The 18,456-nt window shown below is 52.6% G+C and overlaps 1 protein-coding gene across 1 annotated transcript; it reads right to left on the minus strand.

The window, feature by feature from the left end:
• Positions 1-3,613: 3,613 nt before the first annotated feature.
• On the minus strand, positions 3,614-12,378 carry LOC308235282 (uncharacterized protein; the record flags this gene model as incomplete). The annotated part of the gene is made up of 7 exons (XM_080644043.1): positions 3,614-3,663; positions 4,405-4,884; positions 5,021-5,617; positions 8,813-9,610; positions 10,126-10,285; positions 11,118-11,315; positions 11,995-12,378. 7 exons carry the CDS (start codon positions 12,376-12,378, stop codon positions 3,614-3,616), a joined length of 2,667 nt encoding a protein of 888 aa, XP_080500169.1.
• Between the last annotated feature and the right edge of the window lie 6,078 nt (positions 12,379-18,456).

Raw genomic sequence — 18,456 nt, forward strand, 5'->3', positions numbered from 1 at the left:
GAATATGCTAATTGACCATCATGCCCTCCCAAAGAGGACTGTGCCCACAGCCAATAAGGAGGGAATATGCTAATTGACTGCCACGCCCTCAAAGATGGTGGCACCCACAGCCACAAGATGGCAGCACCCAGTCCCCTCAGCCCTGCTGGGGCCGCAGGTGTGTGGCACAGCCAGGCCCGCCTGCCTTCGGAGTCCCCCAGTCCCCTCAGCCCCCCAGCCACCCAGGGCCCCCTAAGCTCAGGTAACCAGGGCCGGCCAAGGCTTGTGCTGCCGGCAGTGGCAGCAGCAGAGGTGTGATGGGGGTTTCGCCTTCCCCTGATGGCTGGGTCGTCTCCTGCCCCTGAGGGCTCCTGGACTGTGGAGTCCTGGGCTGAGGGACTCCCCCCTCCAGTACATGAATTTTCATGCACCGGGCCTCTAGTGTGTGTGTGTGTGTGTGTGTGTGTGTGTGTGTGTGTGTATATATATATATATATATATATATACTGAGTGGCCAGATTATTATGTGTTCAGAGATCATAATAATTTGGCCACTCAGTGTGTGTGTGTGTGTGTGTGTGTGTGTGTGTGTGTGTGTGTGTATATATGTGTGTATATATATATATATATATATATATATATATATATATATATATAAAGGGATTTGCCCAGAAGGGCCATGCAATATCCCTTCTGAGAATGAGCTAGGAACCCAGATTTCTCTGTCTCCTCAGCACCCACCCAGGCCTAGAACAAGGTGGGTGCTCAGTGTCTACCATGGGGTGTCTACCTGGCCCAAGGGAGGCCCATAGAGAGGGCTGGGGTGATCGCCTGCCCCTGACCCCATCACTCCTGAGAGCTGGCAGCAAGGGGCCGTGAGGGGCACGTTCCTGAAACCCGCGGAGGCCCCCTGCGCCTCTCTGTCTAACAGGGTCAGGCCGCCTGGCAGGAAGGCCAGCCTGGGAGGCGGCCAGCTCCTCGGCCCGGCGAGGACTGATGGTGGGCGTCTGGCGTCTGCACATGAGTGACCTGTCTGGTACTGGAGGGACTCCCCGCCCACGTTCCAGGAGCAAGTGGCCCATATCCGCCTGTGACTTCTCCTGGGACGAGGAGGTCAGCCTCGGGTGCATTCCCAGCTGCCCGGTCCTGGGGAGGCCGCAGGAGTGCGGATTCTTGATACTTTGCAAGTGTTTGCTCTCCACTCGCCTCCCTCTCCCCTGGCCCCGCCAACACCACCGTTCCCGGGGTCCCTTTCCCTGCCCTCACTCCTTCCCCTGGTTCTGAACCCCGATACCCTTCGGGGATGATGGCCAGGGTGGGTGTCTCCCTCCAGACATGTCTCCAGGGATGTCCCACAGACCTTCTCACGTGGGCCCCCCTTCAGACCAGCTCCCCCTGGTGGGTGTCCCTTCGGGGGACCCCCAGAGCCACGTGTTCGATGTTCTTTGCCTCCATGTGCAGCAGAGGCACCCACGGCATCGGCCCTTCGCTCTGTCTGAATGTTTCTCTGACTTTCATCTTTCTCAGGCCACTGCCTAACTCCAGGCAAAGTCATGGCACTGTGGGGTGTCCACCCCCTGGTCTGTACACTGGGGCATCTCTCCCCAGACTCCCAGATTGCTTCCTTTTTTTATTTTTATTGATTCCGGAGAGAGAGAGAGAGAGAGAGAGAGAGAGAGAGAGAGAGAGAGAGAGAGAGAGAAACATTGATGTGAGAGAGAAACATCAATCAACTAGTGGGTGGCCCGGTGCATGAAATTCATGCACATTAAAAGGGAATTAATTAGAGCCGAAACCCGTTTGGCTCAGTGGATAGAGCATCAGCCTGCGGACTGAAGGGTCCCAGGTTCGATTCCGGTCAAGGGCATGTGCCTTGGTTGCGGGTACATCCTCAGTGGATGGTGTGCAGGAGGCAGCTGATTGATGTTTCTCTCTCATGGATGTTTCTAGCTCTCTATTCCTCTCCCTTCCTCTCTGTGAAATATCAATAAAATATATTTTTAAAAAAATTTTTTTAAAAAGGGAATTAATTAGAGGAAATATTTTAATATTGCTACTTGCCCTTTTTTCTATAATAGAAGTGTCAGAGATGAAAGAAAATTAGTAAAATGTATATGAAAATCTTCCTCCTGTCAGAGTCTGAGGCATGCCGAGGGACCCAGAGTCAAGTCCCCGCCCACCCATGCCCAAATTGAAATTGTGCGAGACCCAGACCCAGCCAGCCCCACCCCTGTCAAGCCCCCCGCCTGGCCTCAGGTCCCCCTGCGGGAGGGGATGACAACCATTTGTATATTAGCTCTTTATTTTATAGGATTGCCTCCCAAATGTGCCCTGACCGGGGATCAAACCCACAACTGGGGTATGTGCCCTGACCTGGGGTCCAACCTGTTAAGCTTTGGTACACCGGACAATGCTCCAACCAACCGAGCCATCCAGCCAGGCGCCAGACTGGTGTATTTTTGTTGTTGTTGTTGTTGTTAATCCTCACCGGAGGATATTTTTCCCCGTTGATTTTTAGATAGAGTAGAAGGGAGTGTGACAGACACAGAGAGAGAAACATCAATGTGAGAGAGACACACTGATTGGTTGCCCTCCCTTGGCCCCTCACCCCCAGCCCTGCACCTCGTGGCTGACGGGAGGCCGGCGGACAAGCCTGCAACCATGGTATGTGCCCTGGAGCGGAATCAAACCCGAGATCCGTCCATCTGGGAGGCCAAGGCTTCAGCCACTGAGCCAAACTCACCAGGGCCAGACTGATATATTTTTTAAAATACATTTTTATTGATGTCACAGAGGAAGGAAGAGGGAGAGAGAGAGAGAAACATCCATGAGGAGATGGAATCACTGATGGGCTGCCTCCTGCACGCCCCACACTGGGGATGGAGCCCGCAACCCGGGCATGGGCCCTTGACCGGGAATCGAACTGAGCCAGGCCGGCCAGGCGGGTTATGTTTTTTCTTTTTAAATACACGCCCCAATTATTTATTCATACAGTAAAGAGACCTCAAAGTACATTCCAATAAATAGGAGTAGAAAACGTAAGAAGAAATAAAAGCGTTACTGAAGCTCTACACATTATCTTTTGAAAATGTGCTTATAAGGGATAACAGGAAATTGCTCTAACACGTACAGCTTTCTGCCATTCTGCAGTCGAGGCTAAATAAAATTACAAAGGACATGGTTTGTCTTTTGTGTTTTTTTTTTAAAAAAAAAAAAACCATTTAGCAGAATATATGCAAAGGCGTTTGCTGCTATCTAGCGGATATTTGTTATAATAGTTCTACAAATGACCTCTAAAAGCAAGTTACAGCCCTGGCTGGGTTGGCTCAGTGGATAGAGCGTCAGCCTGCGGACTGAAGGGTTCCTGGTTCGATATCGGCCAAGGGCACATGCCTGGGTTGTGGGCTCCAGTAGGGGGCGTGCAGGAGGCAAGCCGATCAATGATTCTCTCTCATCATTGATGTTTCTATCTCTCTCTCTCTCTCTCTCTCTCTCTCCCTTCCTCTGTAAAAATCAATAAAATATATTTTTAAAAAGGAAGTTATTTAATAAATAAATAAATAAATAAATAAATAAATAAATAAATAAATAAAAACAAGTTACAACTTAAACTGTTCAACCCCGGCTGGGCAGCTCAGCGGGTGAGACCATTGTCCAGATACGCAAAGGTTTCTGGTTCAATTCCTGGTCACGGCACACAAGAGCATCAGTGAATGTTGCCTGGCCAGCATCATCTTGTGCAATAAAAAGTTGCCGGTTCCATTCCTAGTCAGGGTACATGCCTAGGTGGCGGGTTCAATTCTGGATCCAGGTGCCCACAGGAAGCAACCAATCTCTCTCTCTCTCTCTCAAAATCTGATGCTCAGTGAGCCCTGACCGGTTTGGCTCAGTGGATAGAACATTGGCCTGCAGACTGAAGGGTCCCAGGTTCAATTCTATTCAAGGGCACATGCCCGGGGTTGTGGGCTCCATCCCCAGTAGGGGGCGTGCAGGAGGCAACCGATCAATGATTCTCTCTCATCATTGATGTTTCTATCTCTCTCTTCCCTCTGCCTTCCTCTCTGAAATCAATACAAATATATATATATAAATATATAAAAAATATAAAATAAAAAGGTGGTGTATCTGACATCCACATTGCACTGGGCATTCTGCAGGGAATCTGGCCACTCTCTTGGGACCTCCCTATTTTACAATGAAATTAAGGACAACAGGAGGGATAAGAGTAGAATCAAGAAATATTTATTGAAACAACCAGCAAGACTGACACCATATGGGGCCCATAGGGAACATGAGTAGTTATTGGAGGACCCCAATTCTAATCCATAGCACTCCCTCTGTCTAAGTGCTCAGAGACCATTTTTGCACCAGAGGTGACCCGTTCCTTTCCTTCTGGGTCAGAAGGGACCCGGTCCCTTGGGGCACCTGGTTGGCATGTCCTTTGGTGGCGTTTAAACGTCCCCAGTTGGCGGAAGGCCCGGTGGCACTGGGGACACCGGTAGGGCCTCAGGCCCGAGTGGGTGCGCATGTGGACGTTGAGGTTCCCTCGGTGGCTGAACCTCTTGGGGCAGGCGTCGCACCGGTACGGCCTCTCCTGGGTGTGGACCCGCTGGTGGCCACGCAGCGTGGACTTGTGAGTGAACCTCTTCTTGCAGACGGCACAGCGGTGCGGCTTCTCGCCCGTGTGGATGCGATGGTGGACGTGCAGGTCCGAGGCCTGAATGAATCTCTTGGGACAGAAACGGCATTGGAAGGGTCTCTCTCCTGTGTGTGTCCTCCGGTGAAGGGCTAACTGAGATTGATAACTGAACCTTTTGCTGCAGTCCTGACACTCGTACGGGATCTGTCTCCTGGATTCTTTGCCGACAGGGTGACCAGTTGGCCCCATGGTGTTGGATGCACTGACTGAATGGCAGGACAGGGCATGTAGCCGTGTGTCAGGAGGAATGATGGTAGAGGGGCGGGGCATGAACAGTGCCATTCCGGAGACAGTGCTGTCGAGAAGCAATATATTCTGCATAACTGACGGTCACCTTCTCACTTTGGTACCTGATGAGTCTGATGGTTTTTCTGAATTCCCTGGTAATTGGGGCCTTAAAGCCACCTTTCCTGAGCAAGGAGTCTATTGTCTGGATCTGATCCCAGCCTTGCTCCTTAGCAACCTCAGGTAAATATGTGGCTGTCCCTTGGACACCTTTCTCATCGCTGAATTCAATTCGAATCCCATGGACCCCGACCTCCCAGTCCAGATGATCACTGGCTTCCTCGAAGTTAGTCAGGAGGGACACAGAGCAGGAAAGTTCCGGCAGCTCCTCTGGGGTCAGGGGCGGGAATCGACTGTCCTTCAGTGCACTGGTTAACGTGCATTCCCGGAGTCCCGAGTGAAGATTCATGGCGGAGAAGGTCCCAATGCAGCCGCGAAGCCGCTGGTCCCGCCCTGTCTTCCAGGTCACAAAGAGCGGATGGGGGTCGTTGGTGAATCTGGGAAGTCGGGGCGGAGGGAAGCCATAGAGGTGACAGCACAGGACATCAAAGCAGTAGCAGCACATCTCTGCGCTCACCGCCGGATTCGTGGTGGCGATGGCAGCTCCATCGGGTCGGGGAGGGGGACTCGGGGCTCCTGATACGGGATTCATTCCTGTCACCGGAGAGGTTCCAGGTCCCAGAGTTAAGTCTGACACATCGTCTCGACCACGGCTGCCACCTCGATGTGGAATCTGAAGAACAAAATAAGTGACCACACTCACTACCAGACACGGAGAAGGGACTCATGGTTGTCACAGCCAGGGCTGCAGGGGAGGGGAGGCACTGCAAGGCACCCTGAGATGCACAGGACAGCACCCCCATTCACCCCCCAAAATAAAGATGAATTCCGTCAAAAATGCCAACAGTGGCCAAGACTGAATGCCCTGGTTTTGAATAGAAACCACGCCCCGTGTGTGAAGGGGGTTTGGGGAAACCGTTGTTTTCCCACGATCTCAGAAATGATGCACAGCGCACACACCCGGTTCATTCTGAGACCAACCTCCATCCATCCATCCACCCATCCGTCCATCCATCCATCCAACCATCCATCCATCCCTCCATCTGTCCGTCCATCCATCCATCCATCCATCCATCATCCATCCACCCATCCATCCACCCACCGTCCATCCATCCATCCATCCTTCCATCCATCCATCCATCCTTCCATCCATCCTTCCATCCATCCATCATCCATCCTTCCATCCATCCTTCCATCCATCCATCATCCATCCAACCAACCATCCACCCATCCATCCATCCAGCCAGCCTTCTCTAGGACCATCGGTCCATCCATCGCTCCTCACTCACTTCAAAGCGCCCGGCCTCGCCTGGTCTTGGACGCACTCGCCCCACTCACCTCCTCCGCAGCGCCCGAGCCCGAACCGCACCTCCTGCAGCCTGCACTGGCGAGCTCTGTGCCAGGGGCTGAAACCCGCCTGTTTATATACACGCTCCGGGCATCACTTCCTGCTCCCGCCCCGCCCTGTGATTGGTTAGAGACCAGGCACTGATCCGTTTTTCATAATCGGCTTAGATAGGGAGGGTTTCCGGGAGAGAAACGCCCCGCGGTCCCATGGGGGTGTGGGCCTCTGAGCTCCTCGGCACGTGTCTGCAGCGTTGGAAGGACCCAGACACTTAGGCCCGGCCCTGGCGGGTGTGGCTCAGTGGTTCCAGCGTGGGCCTGGGTGCCGAGGGTAACGGAGGGTCCCAGGTTCGGTTCCTCTCTCTCTTTTTCTCTCCCTAGAATCAATTTAAAAATAAAAATAAAAAGTAAAGCCCAGCCAGGGTGGCTCAGTGGTTGAGCATTGACCTATGAACCGGGAGGTCACAGTTCGATTCCTGGTCAAGGGCACACGCCTGGGTTTCAGGTTCAATCGCCAGTGGGGGGTGTGCGGAAGGCAGCCAATCAATGGTTCTCGCTCATCATTGATGCTTCTATCTCTCTCTCCCTCTCCCTTCCGCTCTGAAATCAATAGAAATCTATTTTAAAAATAGTTAAGATGGTAAATTTCATGTGACTTGTATTTCATATCAATAAACAATGTTTTTAAACTTTATTTTTATTGTTGACGCTGTTACAGCTGTCCTCACCGCCCCCCGCCCCGGCCCCGCCCCTGCGCTTTGCCCATCTCCACCCAGTTCCCACCCTTACTGCCCTCAGGCCCTCACCACTGGGCTGTGCCCATGGGCCCTGCATATGAATTCTTTGTCTAATCCCTTTACCTTCTCTCAGACAGTCCTCCCCTCCCTACTACCACAGCTGTTAGCCTAATATATTAAATATTTTTTAAAAACTAGTTTGGTCCAGCCAGCGTGGATCAGTGGTTGAGCGTCAACCTATGAACCAGGAGGTCACAGCGCAATTCCTGGTGAGGGCCATGCCCAGGTTGCAATCTTGTTCCGCAGTGGGGGGTGTGCAGGAGGCAGCTGATCCATGATTCTCTCTCATCATTGATGTTTCTATCTCTCTAATCCCTCCCCCTTCCTCTCAGAAATGAATCCTATCTAATAAAGAGGGAATATGCTAATTTACCATCACTCCAGCACAAAGATGGCTGCACCCACAGCTGAGGCCAAGTTCCCTTAAGGTGCCTTAAGGAGCAATCAGCAGGGACTTGAGGCCATGCCCTCCCCCTGCCCCTGTGGGGCTTGACAGGGGACTTCAGGCCACGACCCCCCAGGACAGGGCTTGACAGGAGACTTCAGGCCGTGCTCCCCACCCTGGCATCAGGCTGGGGAACCTCAGGCTGCACCCCCCGCCCCAGTGCCATGCCAGGGGACCTGAGGCTATGCCCTCCCCCGCCTCCGTGGGGCTTGATTGGGGACCTCAAGGTGCTCTTCCCATTCTGGTGCTGGTCTAGAGGACCTCAGGCTGCTCCCCCCACCCCAGTGCCAGGCAGGGGGACCTCAGGCTGCACCCCTCACCAGTTGGGCTTGACAGGGGACCTCAGGCCATGCCCCCCACCCAGCAGGGCTTGACAGGGGACCTCAAGGTGCACCCCCAGTGCTGGGTTGGGGGAATGCAGGCTGCGTCCCTACCCAGCTGAGCTTGATGGGGGACCTGAGGCTGCACCCCCCTCCTGGTGCAGGGCCGGGGGACCTGAAGCTGAGCCCCCACACCTGGTGGGGCTTGATGGGGGACCTCAAGGCATGCCCCCTGCCCTGCTCAGGGCTGGGGGACCTAAGGCCATGCCCCCAATCCTGGCACCGGGCCAGGGGACCTGAGGCTATGCCCCCTGCCTGGCAGGGCTTGACAAGGGTGGGACTGGCCGGGTCTGGATCCAGCCCAATGGGTGGGGGCCCGGCCAGGTCAGGGTCTCACGTAATTTTGAGGTGCATGTCGGTGGGTGTGGACTTGACTCTGGGTCCCGTGGTGTGCCCCAGACTCTGACAGGAGGAAGGTTTTCATATACATTTTACTAATTTTCTTTCATCTCTGACACTTCTGTTATAGAGAGAGGGAAAATAGCAATATTAAATTATTTCCTCTAATTAATCCCCTTTTAATGTGCACGGATTTCATGCACCCGGTCACTAGTAAGAATATATTTTTTTTACAAAATAAAAAATGTGGTGTATCTGACATCCACATTGCACTGGGTATTCTGTAGGGAATCTGGCCTGGGACCTCCCTATTTTACAGTGAAATTAAGGACAACAGGAGGGATAAGGGCTGAATAGTGAAATATTTATTGAAACAAGACTGACACCATATGGGGCCCATAGGGAACATGAGTATTTATTGGAGGACCCCAATTCTAATCCATAGCACCCCCTCTGTCTAAGTGCTCAGAGACCATTTTTGCACCAGAGGTGACCCGTTCCTTTCCTTCTGGGTCACAAGGGACCCGGTCCCTCGGGGCGCCTGGTTGGCATGTCCTTTGGTGGCGTTTAAACGTCCCCAGTTGGCGGAAGGCCCGGTGGCACTGGGGACACCGGTAGGGCCTCAGTCCCAAGTGGGTGCGCATGTGGACGTTGAGGTTCCCTCGGTGGCTGAACCTCTTGGGGCAGACGTCGCACTGGTACGGCCTCTCCTGGGTGTGGACCCGCTGGTGGCCACGCAGCGTGGACTCGTGGGTGAACCTCTTCTTGCAGATGGTACAGCGGTACGGCTTCTCGCCCGTGTGGATGCGATGGTGGACGTGCAGGTCCGAGGCCTGAATGAATCTCTTGGGACAGTAACGGCATTGGAAGGGTCTCTCTCCTGTGTGTGACCTCCGGTGAAGGTCTAACTGCGACTTATAACTGAACCTTTTGCTGCAGTCCTGACACTCGTACGGGATCTGTCTCCTGGATTCTTTGCCAACAAGGTGACCAGTTGGCTCCACGGTGTTTGATGCACCGGCTGAATTGGACTCATGCTGTCCGGTGACTTGTCCTCTGTCCAGCGGCACGGCTGCTTCTTGAGGCTCCTCGTGGGGGGTGGGAGTATTGCCCCGTTTTCTCTTGGGGGCACCTCTTGGATTCCAAGAACCTCTTCTCTTCGGACGCTGAGTCAAAGCCTGTGTCTCTGGAACGTGGGTGGGAGGTACGTCAGCAGCATCCACATGGTCAAGGCCCATTCCTTCTTCCAGGTTCAGCTCCCCCTCTGTCCTCACGGAATCTCCTGAAAGAAAGGATTCAACACACAACGGTAATAAAAGCAGTTTCAGCCCAGCTCAGGGATTGAGCATCCACCTAGGAACCAAGAGGCCGCCAGCTCCACTCCCTGTCAGGGCACATGCCCGGGTTGGGGGCTCGATCCCCGGTGGGTGCCAAGCAGGAGGCAGCCAAACGATGATTTCCGCTCTCATCGATGTTCCTCTCTCTCTCTATGTCCTCTGCACTCTCTCTAACAATCAATTGAAGTATATATATTTTTAAAAATATACACTTGTTAAAAAGTATAACACTACTACTCTACCAAAGGCCTCTGAACCAAAGCCGATGTTGGGTGAGAACATTCCCATCAACCAACAAACCCGAGGGACTAGACCTTAGAACACCAGGGAGTCCGTCCGTGATGGGGAAGGCTTGGCATTGAGAGCCAACTGGCCCAATAGAAGACCACACTGGATGCCCAGCCGGGTTCCCAGCAGAGGGAGCATCAATAATGGCTCTAAAGCCCAGTTCCATACTCACCAGGACTGCTGGGAAGCGGAGGCTCTGGAGATGTGAGAACTGCTGCCTCTTCCCCATCTTCCATCACATCCTTCTCTAACTTCTCCAACTTCTCCATGGGCCTCACACCCTGTGGGTCACTTGTCTTGGGAATCGTCTCCGGCGTGAGGACGTTCTGCCCCTGCCAGTGGGTAACCAAGGTTGGTTAGACCTGTCTGAAGCCAGGGGTGGGAAAGACTTCCTTGGGGCCAACCCCATCACCCCCAACTCCCAAGTCTGTCGTTATGTACACCCATCACACCTTTATGTCAAGCCCATATATTATACTCTTACTCTTTTTGTTGTTGTTGTTCATCCTCACCCCAGGATATGTTTTCCATTGATTTTTAGAGAGCAAGGAAGAGAGGAGGAGAGAAAGTGAGAGAAAGAAAGGGGGGGGGGGGGGGAGGGGGAGAAGAGAGAGAGAGAGAGAGAGAGAGAGAGAGAGAGAGAGAGAGAGAGAGACATCAATGTGAGAGACACATGCGTGGTTGACTCCTGCAATCGCCCCAAACTGGGCAGGGAAGGGAACCTGCAACCCAGGTGTGTGCCCTTGACTGGGAATCAAACCCACAGCCCTACAGTCCTGGGTCCGATGCTGGAACCACTAAAAACACTGCCAGGGCCACAGTGTTTAGTCTTCATTCTCCAGGCGTACCTCCCCTGGGCATCTCACTGCTCGCTGCCTCCAATTGTGGAAGCAAAGCGATTCTGGACCCGGCTCTCCCCACTGCTCACGCCTGATAATGCCTAGAGGAACATTAGATTTCTACTGGCCAAAGGTCAAAGGTCGGTGGATCTTTATGGCCCACATTGGTTCAGAAAGGCCCGTGGACTGAATGCTTCCCCTGGATGCATTCAGGGGTCCCTTTCCAGCCTGTGTCAATGCCCCAAATGCTGTAGCAGCTACGGGCACCACGTCCCCTTGTACCGGCTCCCACCCGTCCCCACAGATCAGGGCATCACACACTCACCTGTCCCCACACCATGTCACTGGGTCCTGGCTGGTTCCCCGGCTCTCTGTGGACCTCCGGGCTGTTCTCAGGATGTGTCCCCGGCTTACTTACGGGGGATGGGGACTTCAGGGACAAGTCCATCCGGAGGTCTGTGTCCCCGGGTTCCTCGTCGGAATTCTCCTGAAGATAGTCCTGCCCTTGGAAGGTGACCACCGTCTGTGGGAGGAAATGAAACAGGATAAGACCCGGGAGTCACCCTCCTCCTTGTGTGTGTCCTCCTCACACTCACACTTTAGAGGAACACACAGGGATGTTTCCCTCTCTCTCCCTTCCCCATTCTCTCTCTAAAAAGGAATTCTTTAAATCAATCAATAACATGGCAACCGCCCACATGGTGGCAACCAAACATGTCTCCCAACACTTCCAAAGGCTCTCTGGGGAGAAGGCGCCAGGCCTGCACCTGGTCTGTGCCTCAGTTTCTCCGCCTGTGAGGCAGAACTGACAAGTCTACCTCCTGGTTTATTCTGAGGTCATTGGAAAAGTGAAGCTCAGGATGCGAGATCCAATGTCTGAAGAAGATGTCCATCTAAGGAATGCTCATGTGGCCTGGGCACCGTGGCTCAGTGGTTGGGCATCTACCTATGAACCAGGAGATCCCGGTTCGATTCCCAGCCAGGGCACACCACCGGGTGGCGAGCTTGATCCTCAATGGGGTGGGCAGGGCATGCAGGAGGCAGCCAATCCATGATTCTCTCTCATCATTGTTGTTTCTCTCTTTCTCTCCCTCCCTCTCTGAAATCAACAAAAAATTTATTTTAAAGAGAAAATTAAAGAATGCTACTGTGTACATTTACTGGCCTCCCTTGCCCCCGCCCATCATGAGGGTCCCACTCACCCATTTCCTGGGTTTCTCCTTATTTATCAGCAAGACCTCCAGCTCATCGCAGCTCTGCACCCTCCTCTCCTTGACCAGGACCTGCAGCTCCAGGGGCATGCAGGTCATAAACTTCTCCAGCACCAGCTGGTCCATCATCTGCTTCACGGTGCGCACATCTGGCCTCAGCCAGCGATGGAGGAGCTCAGACATGGTGTGCAGGCTCCGGAGGGGGTCCGAGTGCTCCGAGGGGTGGAAGGCCCTGAAGAGCACGTGCCCCCTCTCGGAGTCCCAGTACTGCCCCTCAGTGAGGCGTCCAAGGGGCGGTCCATACCGTGGCAGCTCCCAGCCCAGGCTGCCCTGCGGGTCCCCGTGACCATCTGAAAACATCTGGTCTGTAGCCATCGTCACTGGAAACGTCTCCAAGGGGACTGGAGCGAACCGGTCCTGACGTCAGGTCCTGAGGGAGAGCGAAAGAAGGGAGACACAGGGTAACAGGTCCACAGTGCTGGAGAAAGAGAGGAGAGATTGCCATGAGTTACCCTGATGACACACCCAGTACTAAACACCCCTCACTGGCCCCATATTTAATGCCATGGAGGTTAACCCATAGTATTCCTCTTTTTAAAAAAATATTTCATTTTATTGATTTTAGAGAGAGAGGAATGAAGAAGTGGGAGAAAGAGAGAAACATCAATCAGTTGACACCTGCAGGCCCCCCAATGGGGATCCAGCCTGAAAGCTGGGCATGTGCCTGACCAGGAAACAATCCAGTGACCTGTGGGTCATGGGTCGACACTCAACACCTGAGCCACACTGGCGGGGCTCCAAAATCTACTTCAATAATCACACCAGCGTTTATAGCTTCTGCTCCAGGCAAGATGCAGGGGCCTGGCCGGGCGGCTGTTGGTTAGTGCATCGTCCTAACCAAGCATATGAAGAGAGAGTGAAAAAGAGAGAGATCTGTGTGTCCAGGTATGTACGCGCCCTGACCGGGTTTTCTAACCACCTGGGCTCCTCAGCGAGGGCCTAACTCATTTTTAAGGGGTGCAGTTTGGGGCCACTAAGTGCCTTGGAAACGCTCTTTAACCGTCACCACTGTCTGGGGCCAGAACCGAGTTTGGGTCACCACAAAGGGAAACCCTATCCCCACCAAGTTCCCTGCCACCCACCTCCCACCCGCTGCCCTCAGTTTCCGGATATGTTTGAATGAATGGATGGACGGGTCTCATCCAGATAATCCCATCCCAGAAAATGCTCTTTGCTCTTTGAAATATTAAGGTAGCAAGATTTGTAATGAGAAATGTTCACCCTAGTTGGTTTGGCTCAGTGGATAGAGTGTTGGCCCTTGGACTGAAGCATCCATGTCAAGGGCACGTACCTCAGTTGCAGGCTCAATTCCTGGGCTCCGATAGGGCGGGTGCAGGAGCAACCAATCCATGTGTCTCTCCCACATCCATGTTTCTCTCTCTCTGTGTCTGGCTCTCCCTTCCACTGTCTCTAAAATTCAATGGTAAAGCATCCTCCGTGAGGATTAACCAACAAGAAGGAGGAATTGTCACAGGCCCTAAGGGACCTTCCAGAGGCAAGAGCCACTTCCCAGGATTCTCAGGGCCCAGGTTTCTCTCAAGTGCAGCAGCTATGAGCACAGGGCCGCCTGGGATCCTTCCACCACAGGTAGGGGCCCACCTGAAGGTCAGGGCAAGGTCGCTGGAGAGTCAGGAGGATGGGACCCTAGGTTTGTTTGTGTGTGTGTGTGTGTGTGTGTGTGTGTGTGTGTGAGTGTGTGTGTGTAGGAGGTTCCCTAGAGTTTCCTGTGTGTGGAAAGTGAGAACACATGTGTGAAAGCATGAAGCTAGGAAACCCTGGGGATTCAGAGGTTTCCTGTCACTGGAAATGGGGGAGGAGGCAGGGATTTGCCTGGTCATTTCTAGAATGTTTGAGTTCCTTTCACGTTAAGAAAGTCATGGAAAAACAAACAAAAATCACCACCAACAACAAAGACAGCCATGGCATCAGAGAAACATAAAACCAGCGCCACGCTATGGAAGGGACCGACGGGCCCATGAATAAGAGGACGGGATCAAGCAGAGGTGGTGCCTGGACACAGGGGAACATTACTCGGCCATAAAAAGGGATGAGACCCTACCATTTGCCAAAGCTGGATGAGCCTAGATTGTCTTAGGCTGGGTGACATATGTCAGTCAGAGAAGGACAAGTTACCACAAGATTTCGCTGGTTTTGAATAGAAACCACGCCCCGTGTGTGAAAGGGGTGCTGGGGGGACCCTTGGTTTTCACACGATCTCAGAAATGATGCACAGCGCACACACCCGGGTCATTCTGAGACCAACCTCCATCCATCCATCCACCGTCCATCCATCCATCCATCCATCCAACCATCCGTCCATCCGTCCATCCAGCCATCCAACCATCCATCTATCCCTCCATCCATCCGTCCATCCGTCCATCCGTCCATCGTTCTCTCCGTCCATCAGTCCATCCATCGGTCCTCACTCACTTCCAAGCACCCGGCCTCACCCGGCCTTGGACGCCCTCGCCCCACTCACCTCCTCCGCAGCGCCCGCACCCGCACCTCCAGCAGCCTCAGCACTGGCGAGCTCTGTGCCAGGAGCTGAAACCCGCCTGTTTATATACACGCTCCGGGCATCACTTCCTGTTCCCGCCCCGCCCTGTGATTGGTTAGAGACCAGGCACTGATCCGTTTTTCATAATCGGCTTAGATAGGGAGGGTTTCCAGGAGAGAAACGCCCCGCGGTCCCATGGGGGTGTGGGCCTCTGAGCTCCTCAGCGCGTGTCTGCAGCGTTTGAAGGACCCCAGACATGTGGGCCGGCCCTGGCGGGTGTAGCTCAGTGGTTCCAGTGTGGGCCTGGGTGCGGAGGGGTCACGGAAGGTCGCAGTTTGGGTTCCTCTCTATCTTTTTCTCTCCTTAGAATCAATTGAAAAAAAATAAATAAAAAGTAAAGCCCAGCCAGGGTGGCCCAGTGGTTGAGCATCGACCTATGAACCCGGATGTCACAGTTGGATTCCTGGTCAAGGGCACATGCCTGGGTTTCAGGATCAATCCCCAGTGTGAGGCCTGCAGAAGGCAGCCGATCAATGGTTCTCCCTCATCATTGATGCTTCTATCTCTCTTTCCCTCTCCCTTCCGCTCTGAAATCAATAGAAATCTATCAAAAAATAGTTAAGACGTTAAATTTCATGTGACTTGTATCTTATCCCAATTAAACAATGTTTTTTAACTTTATTTTTATTGTTGACGCAATTACAGGATTAACAGGTCTCATATACATAATCTCATCGCAGAAAAGGCTCTTTGCTCTTTGACATATTGAAGAAGCAAGATTTTTAATGTGAAATGTTCACCCTACTGATTTGGCTCAGTGGATAGAGCATTGGCCCATGGACTGAAGGATCCATGTCAAGGGCACATACCTCAGTTTCAGGGTCAAATCCCGGCCTCGCATAGGGTGGGTGCACGAGGCAATCAATCGATGTGTCTCTCCCACATCCATGTTTCTCTCTCTCTGAGTCTGGCTCTCCCTTCCACTCTCTCTAAAATTCAATGGAAAAATACTCTGGGTGAGGATTAACCAACAAGAAGGAGGAATTGTCACTGGCCCTAAGGGACCTTCCAGAGACAAGAGCCACTTCCCAGGATTCTCAGGGCCCAGGTTCCTCTCAAGTGCAGCAGCTATGAGCACAGGGCCGCCTGGGATCCTTCCACCACAGGTAGGGGCCCACCTGAAGGTCAGGGCAAGGTCGCTGGAGAGTCAGGAGGATGAGACCCTAGGCCACGTTTGTGTGTGTGTGTGTGTGTGTGTGTGTGTGTGTGTGTGTAGGAGGTTCCCTAGAGTTTCCTGTGTGTGGAAGGTTAGAACACATGTGTGAAAGCATGAAGCTAGGAAACCCTGGGGATTCAGAGGTTTCCAGTCACTGGAATCCTGGGAGGAGGCAGGGATTTGCCTGGTCATTTCTAGAATGTTTGGGTTCCTTTCACGTTAAGAAATCCGTGGAAAAACAAACAAAAATCACCACCAACAACAAAGACAGCCATGGCGTCAGAGAAACAAAACCAGCGCCACGCTATGGAAGCGTCCCACGGGCCCATGAATAAGAGGATGGGATCAAGCAGAGGTGGTGCCTGGACACAGGGGAACATTACTCGGCCATAAAAAGGGATGAGACCCTACCATTTGCCAAAGCTGGGATGAGCCTAGACCAGGGGTGGGCAAACTTTTTGACTCGAGGGCCACAATGGGTTCTTAAACTGGACCGGAGGGCCGGAACAAAAGCATGGATGGAGTGTTTGTGTGAACTAATATAAATTCAAAGTAAACATCATTACATAAAAGGGTACAGTCTTTTTTTTTATTTCAATAGTTTTATTCATTTCAAACATTTTAACAAGAAGAATGTAAACACTAATTATTATAATTTGAAACTTCAAAAAATGGAGGAATCATAGCACAATAACATACCTTATATTGAAGATGGCAAAGGCAAAATAAAATTGCCTAACCAAGGAAAGGTACAAAAGCCTTTCAAATTAAACTTAAATATAATAAAATAATTTAAAACTAAAACAAATAGAAAAGAACAAAATGTGTAAACAGTAAATTAAACATTTTCTTTAGTGCAACTTCCAAATTATGCCCGAGACGTAGATGTAGATGGCAATGTAGACTGGGTTGAAAGGTTTTTGGTCTTTAAAACATCACCTTCAGTGGGAACAGTGTTGTTGGTCTCCTTTTTAGCTAATGCTCTGATACTGTGCTCTCCAGGGGCGTGTCTCCCTACATCACCACGATAACGTGTCTACGCATTCCCAGGGTGATGTCGGGGACGCGTCCGTGGGCATTACAAGGAGCCTCTGGAAGATTGAGAAGTTGTTCCTTCTACTGAATGGGCGGATATAAATCTGCCCGCTCAGAAGAAGGAGCTGCGGCCATGTTTCCCGACATTGCCCTGTTAACACTGCTGCTGGGGAAGGAGCGGAGGGGAGAGCAAGAGAACCCTCCGCTCTTTAGGCTCCGCGCGCTGGATAGAACAGCCTAACGGGCCGGATCCAGCCCGCAGGCCGTAGTTTGCCCACGGCTGGTTTAGAAGGTCTTAGGCTTTGTGAAACACGCCAGTCAGAGAAGGACACGTTACCACAAGATTTCCCTTCCACGTGGAACCTAAAGAACAAAATAAATGACAAACTCACTCCAGACACGGAGAACACACTGATAGTTGTCACAACCGGGCTGGGAGGTGGGGAGGCAATGCAAGGCACCTTAAGATGCACAGGACAGTGCCCCACCCCACCCCTAAAATAAAGATGAATCCAGGCAAAACTTCCAACAGTGGCCTAGACTGCAAAGCTCTGGTTTGGAATAGGAACCACACCCTGTGTGTGATGGAGGTCCAGGGGGATCCCTGGTTTTCACACGATCTCAGAAGGGATCACAGTGCACACACCCGGCTCCATCCGTCCATCCGCCCATCCATCCATCCAGCCTTCCATCTATCCATCCGTCCATCAGTCCGTCCATCGGTCCATCCACCCGTCCATCCATCGGTCCTCACTCACTTCCAAAAGCCCGACCATTCACACTCCCAGACACGGAGATCGGATTGAAGGTGTCACCACCGGGGCTGGGGGGAGGGGAGGCACTGCAAGGCACCGTAATATGCACAGGGCAGCACCCCCACCGCACCCCCAAAATAAAGATGAATCCGGTCAAAAATGCCAATAGTGGCCTAGACTGAAAAGCCCTGGTTTAAAATAGAAACCACCCCCTGTGTGTGAAGAGGGTCCTGAGGGGGTCCCCGGTTTTCACACGATCTCAGAAATGATGCACAGCGCACACACGCGGGTCATTCTGAGGGCAACCTCCATCCACCCATCCACCCATCCACCCATTCGCCCATCTATCCATCCAGCCATCCATCCATCCAGCCATCCACCCATTCGCCCATCTATCCATCCATCCATCCATCCATCCATCCAGCCAGCCAGCCAGCCAGCCATTCAGCCATTCATCCAGCCATCCAGCCATCCAGCCAGCCATCCAGCCATCCAGCCATCCACCCATTCGCCCATCTATCCATCCAGCCATTCATCCAGCCATCCAGCCATCCACCTATTCGCCCATCTATCCATCCAGCCATTCATCCAGCCAGCCATCCAGCCATCAATCCAATAGCTTTACCAGGCAGAGGAGTTGCCTCCTGCATGCCCCACCCCCCGGGAACAAGCCGGGAACCTGGGCATGTGCCCTCACCAGGAATTGACCTATGACCTCCTGGTTCATAGGTTAACGTTCAACGACTGAGCCAGGCAGGCTGGACCAAACTAGTTTTTAAAAAATATTTAATGTATTAGGCTAACAGCTGTGGTAGGAGGGAGGGGAGGACTGTCTGAGAGAAGGTAAAGGAATGAGACAAAGAATTCATATGCAGGGCCCATGGGCACAG

The sequence above is a fragment of the Plecotus auritus genome (assembly GCF_963455305.1).
Source record: "Plecotus auritus genome assembly, chromosome: 10".
Lineage (NCBI taxonomy): Eukaryota > Metazoa > Chordata > Mammalia > Chiroptera > Vespertilionidae > Plecotus > Plecotus auritus.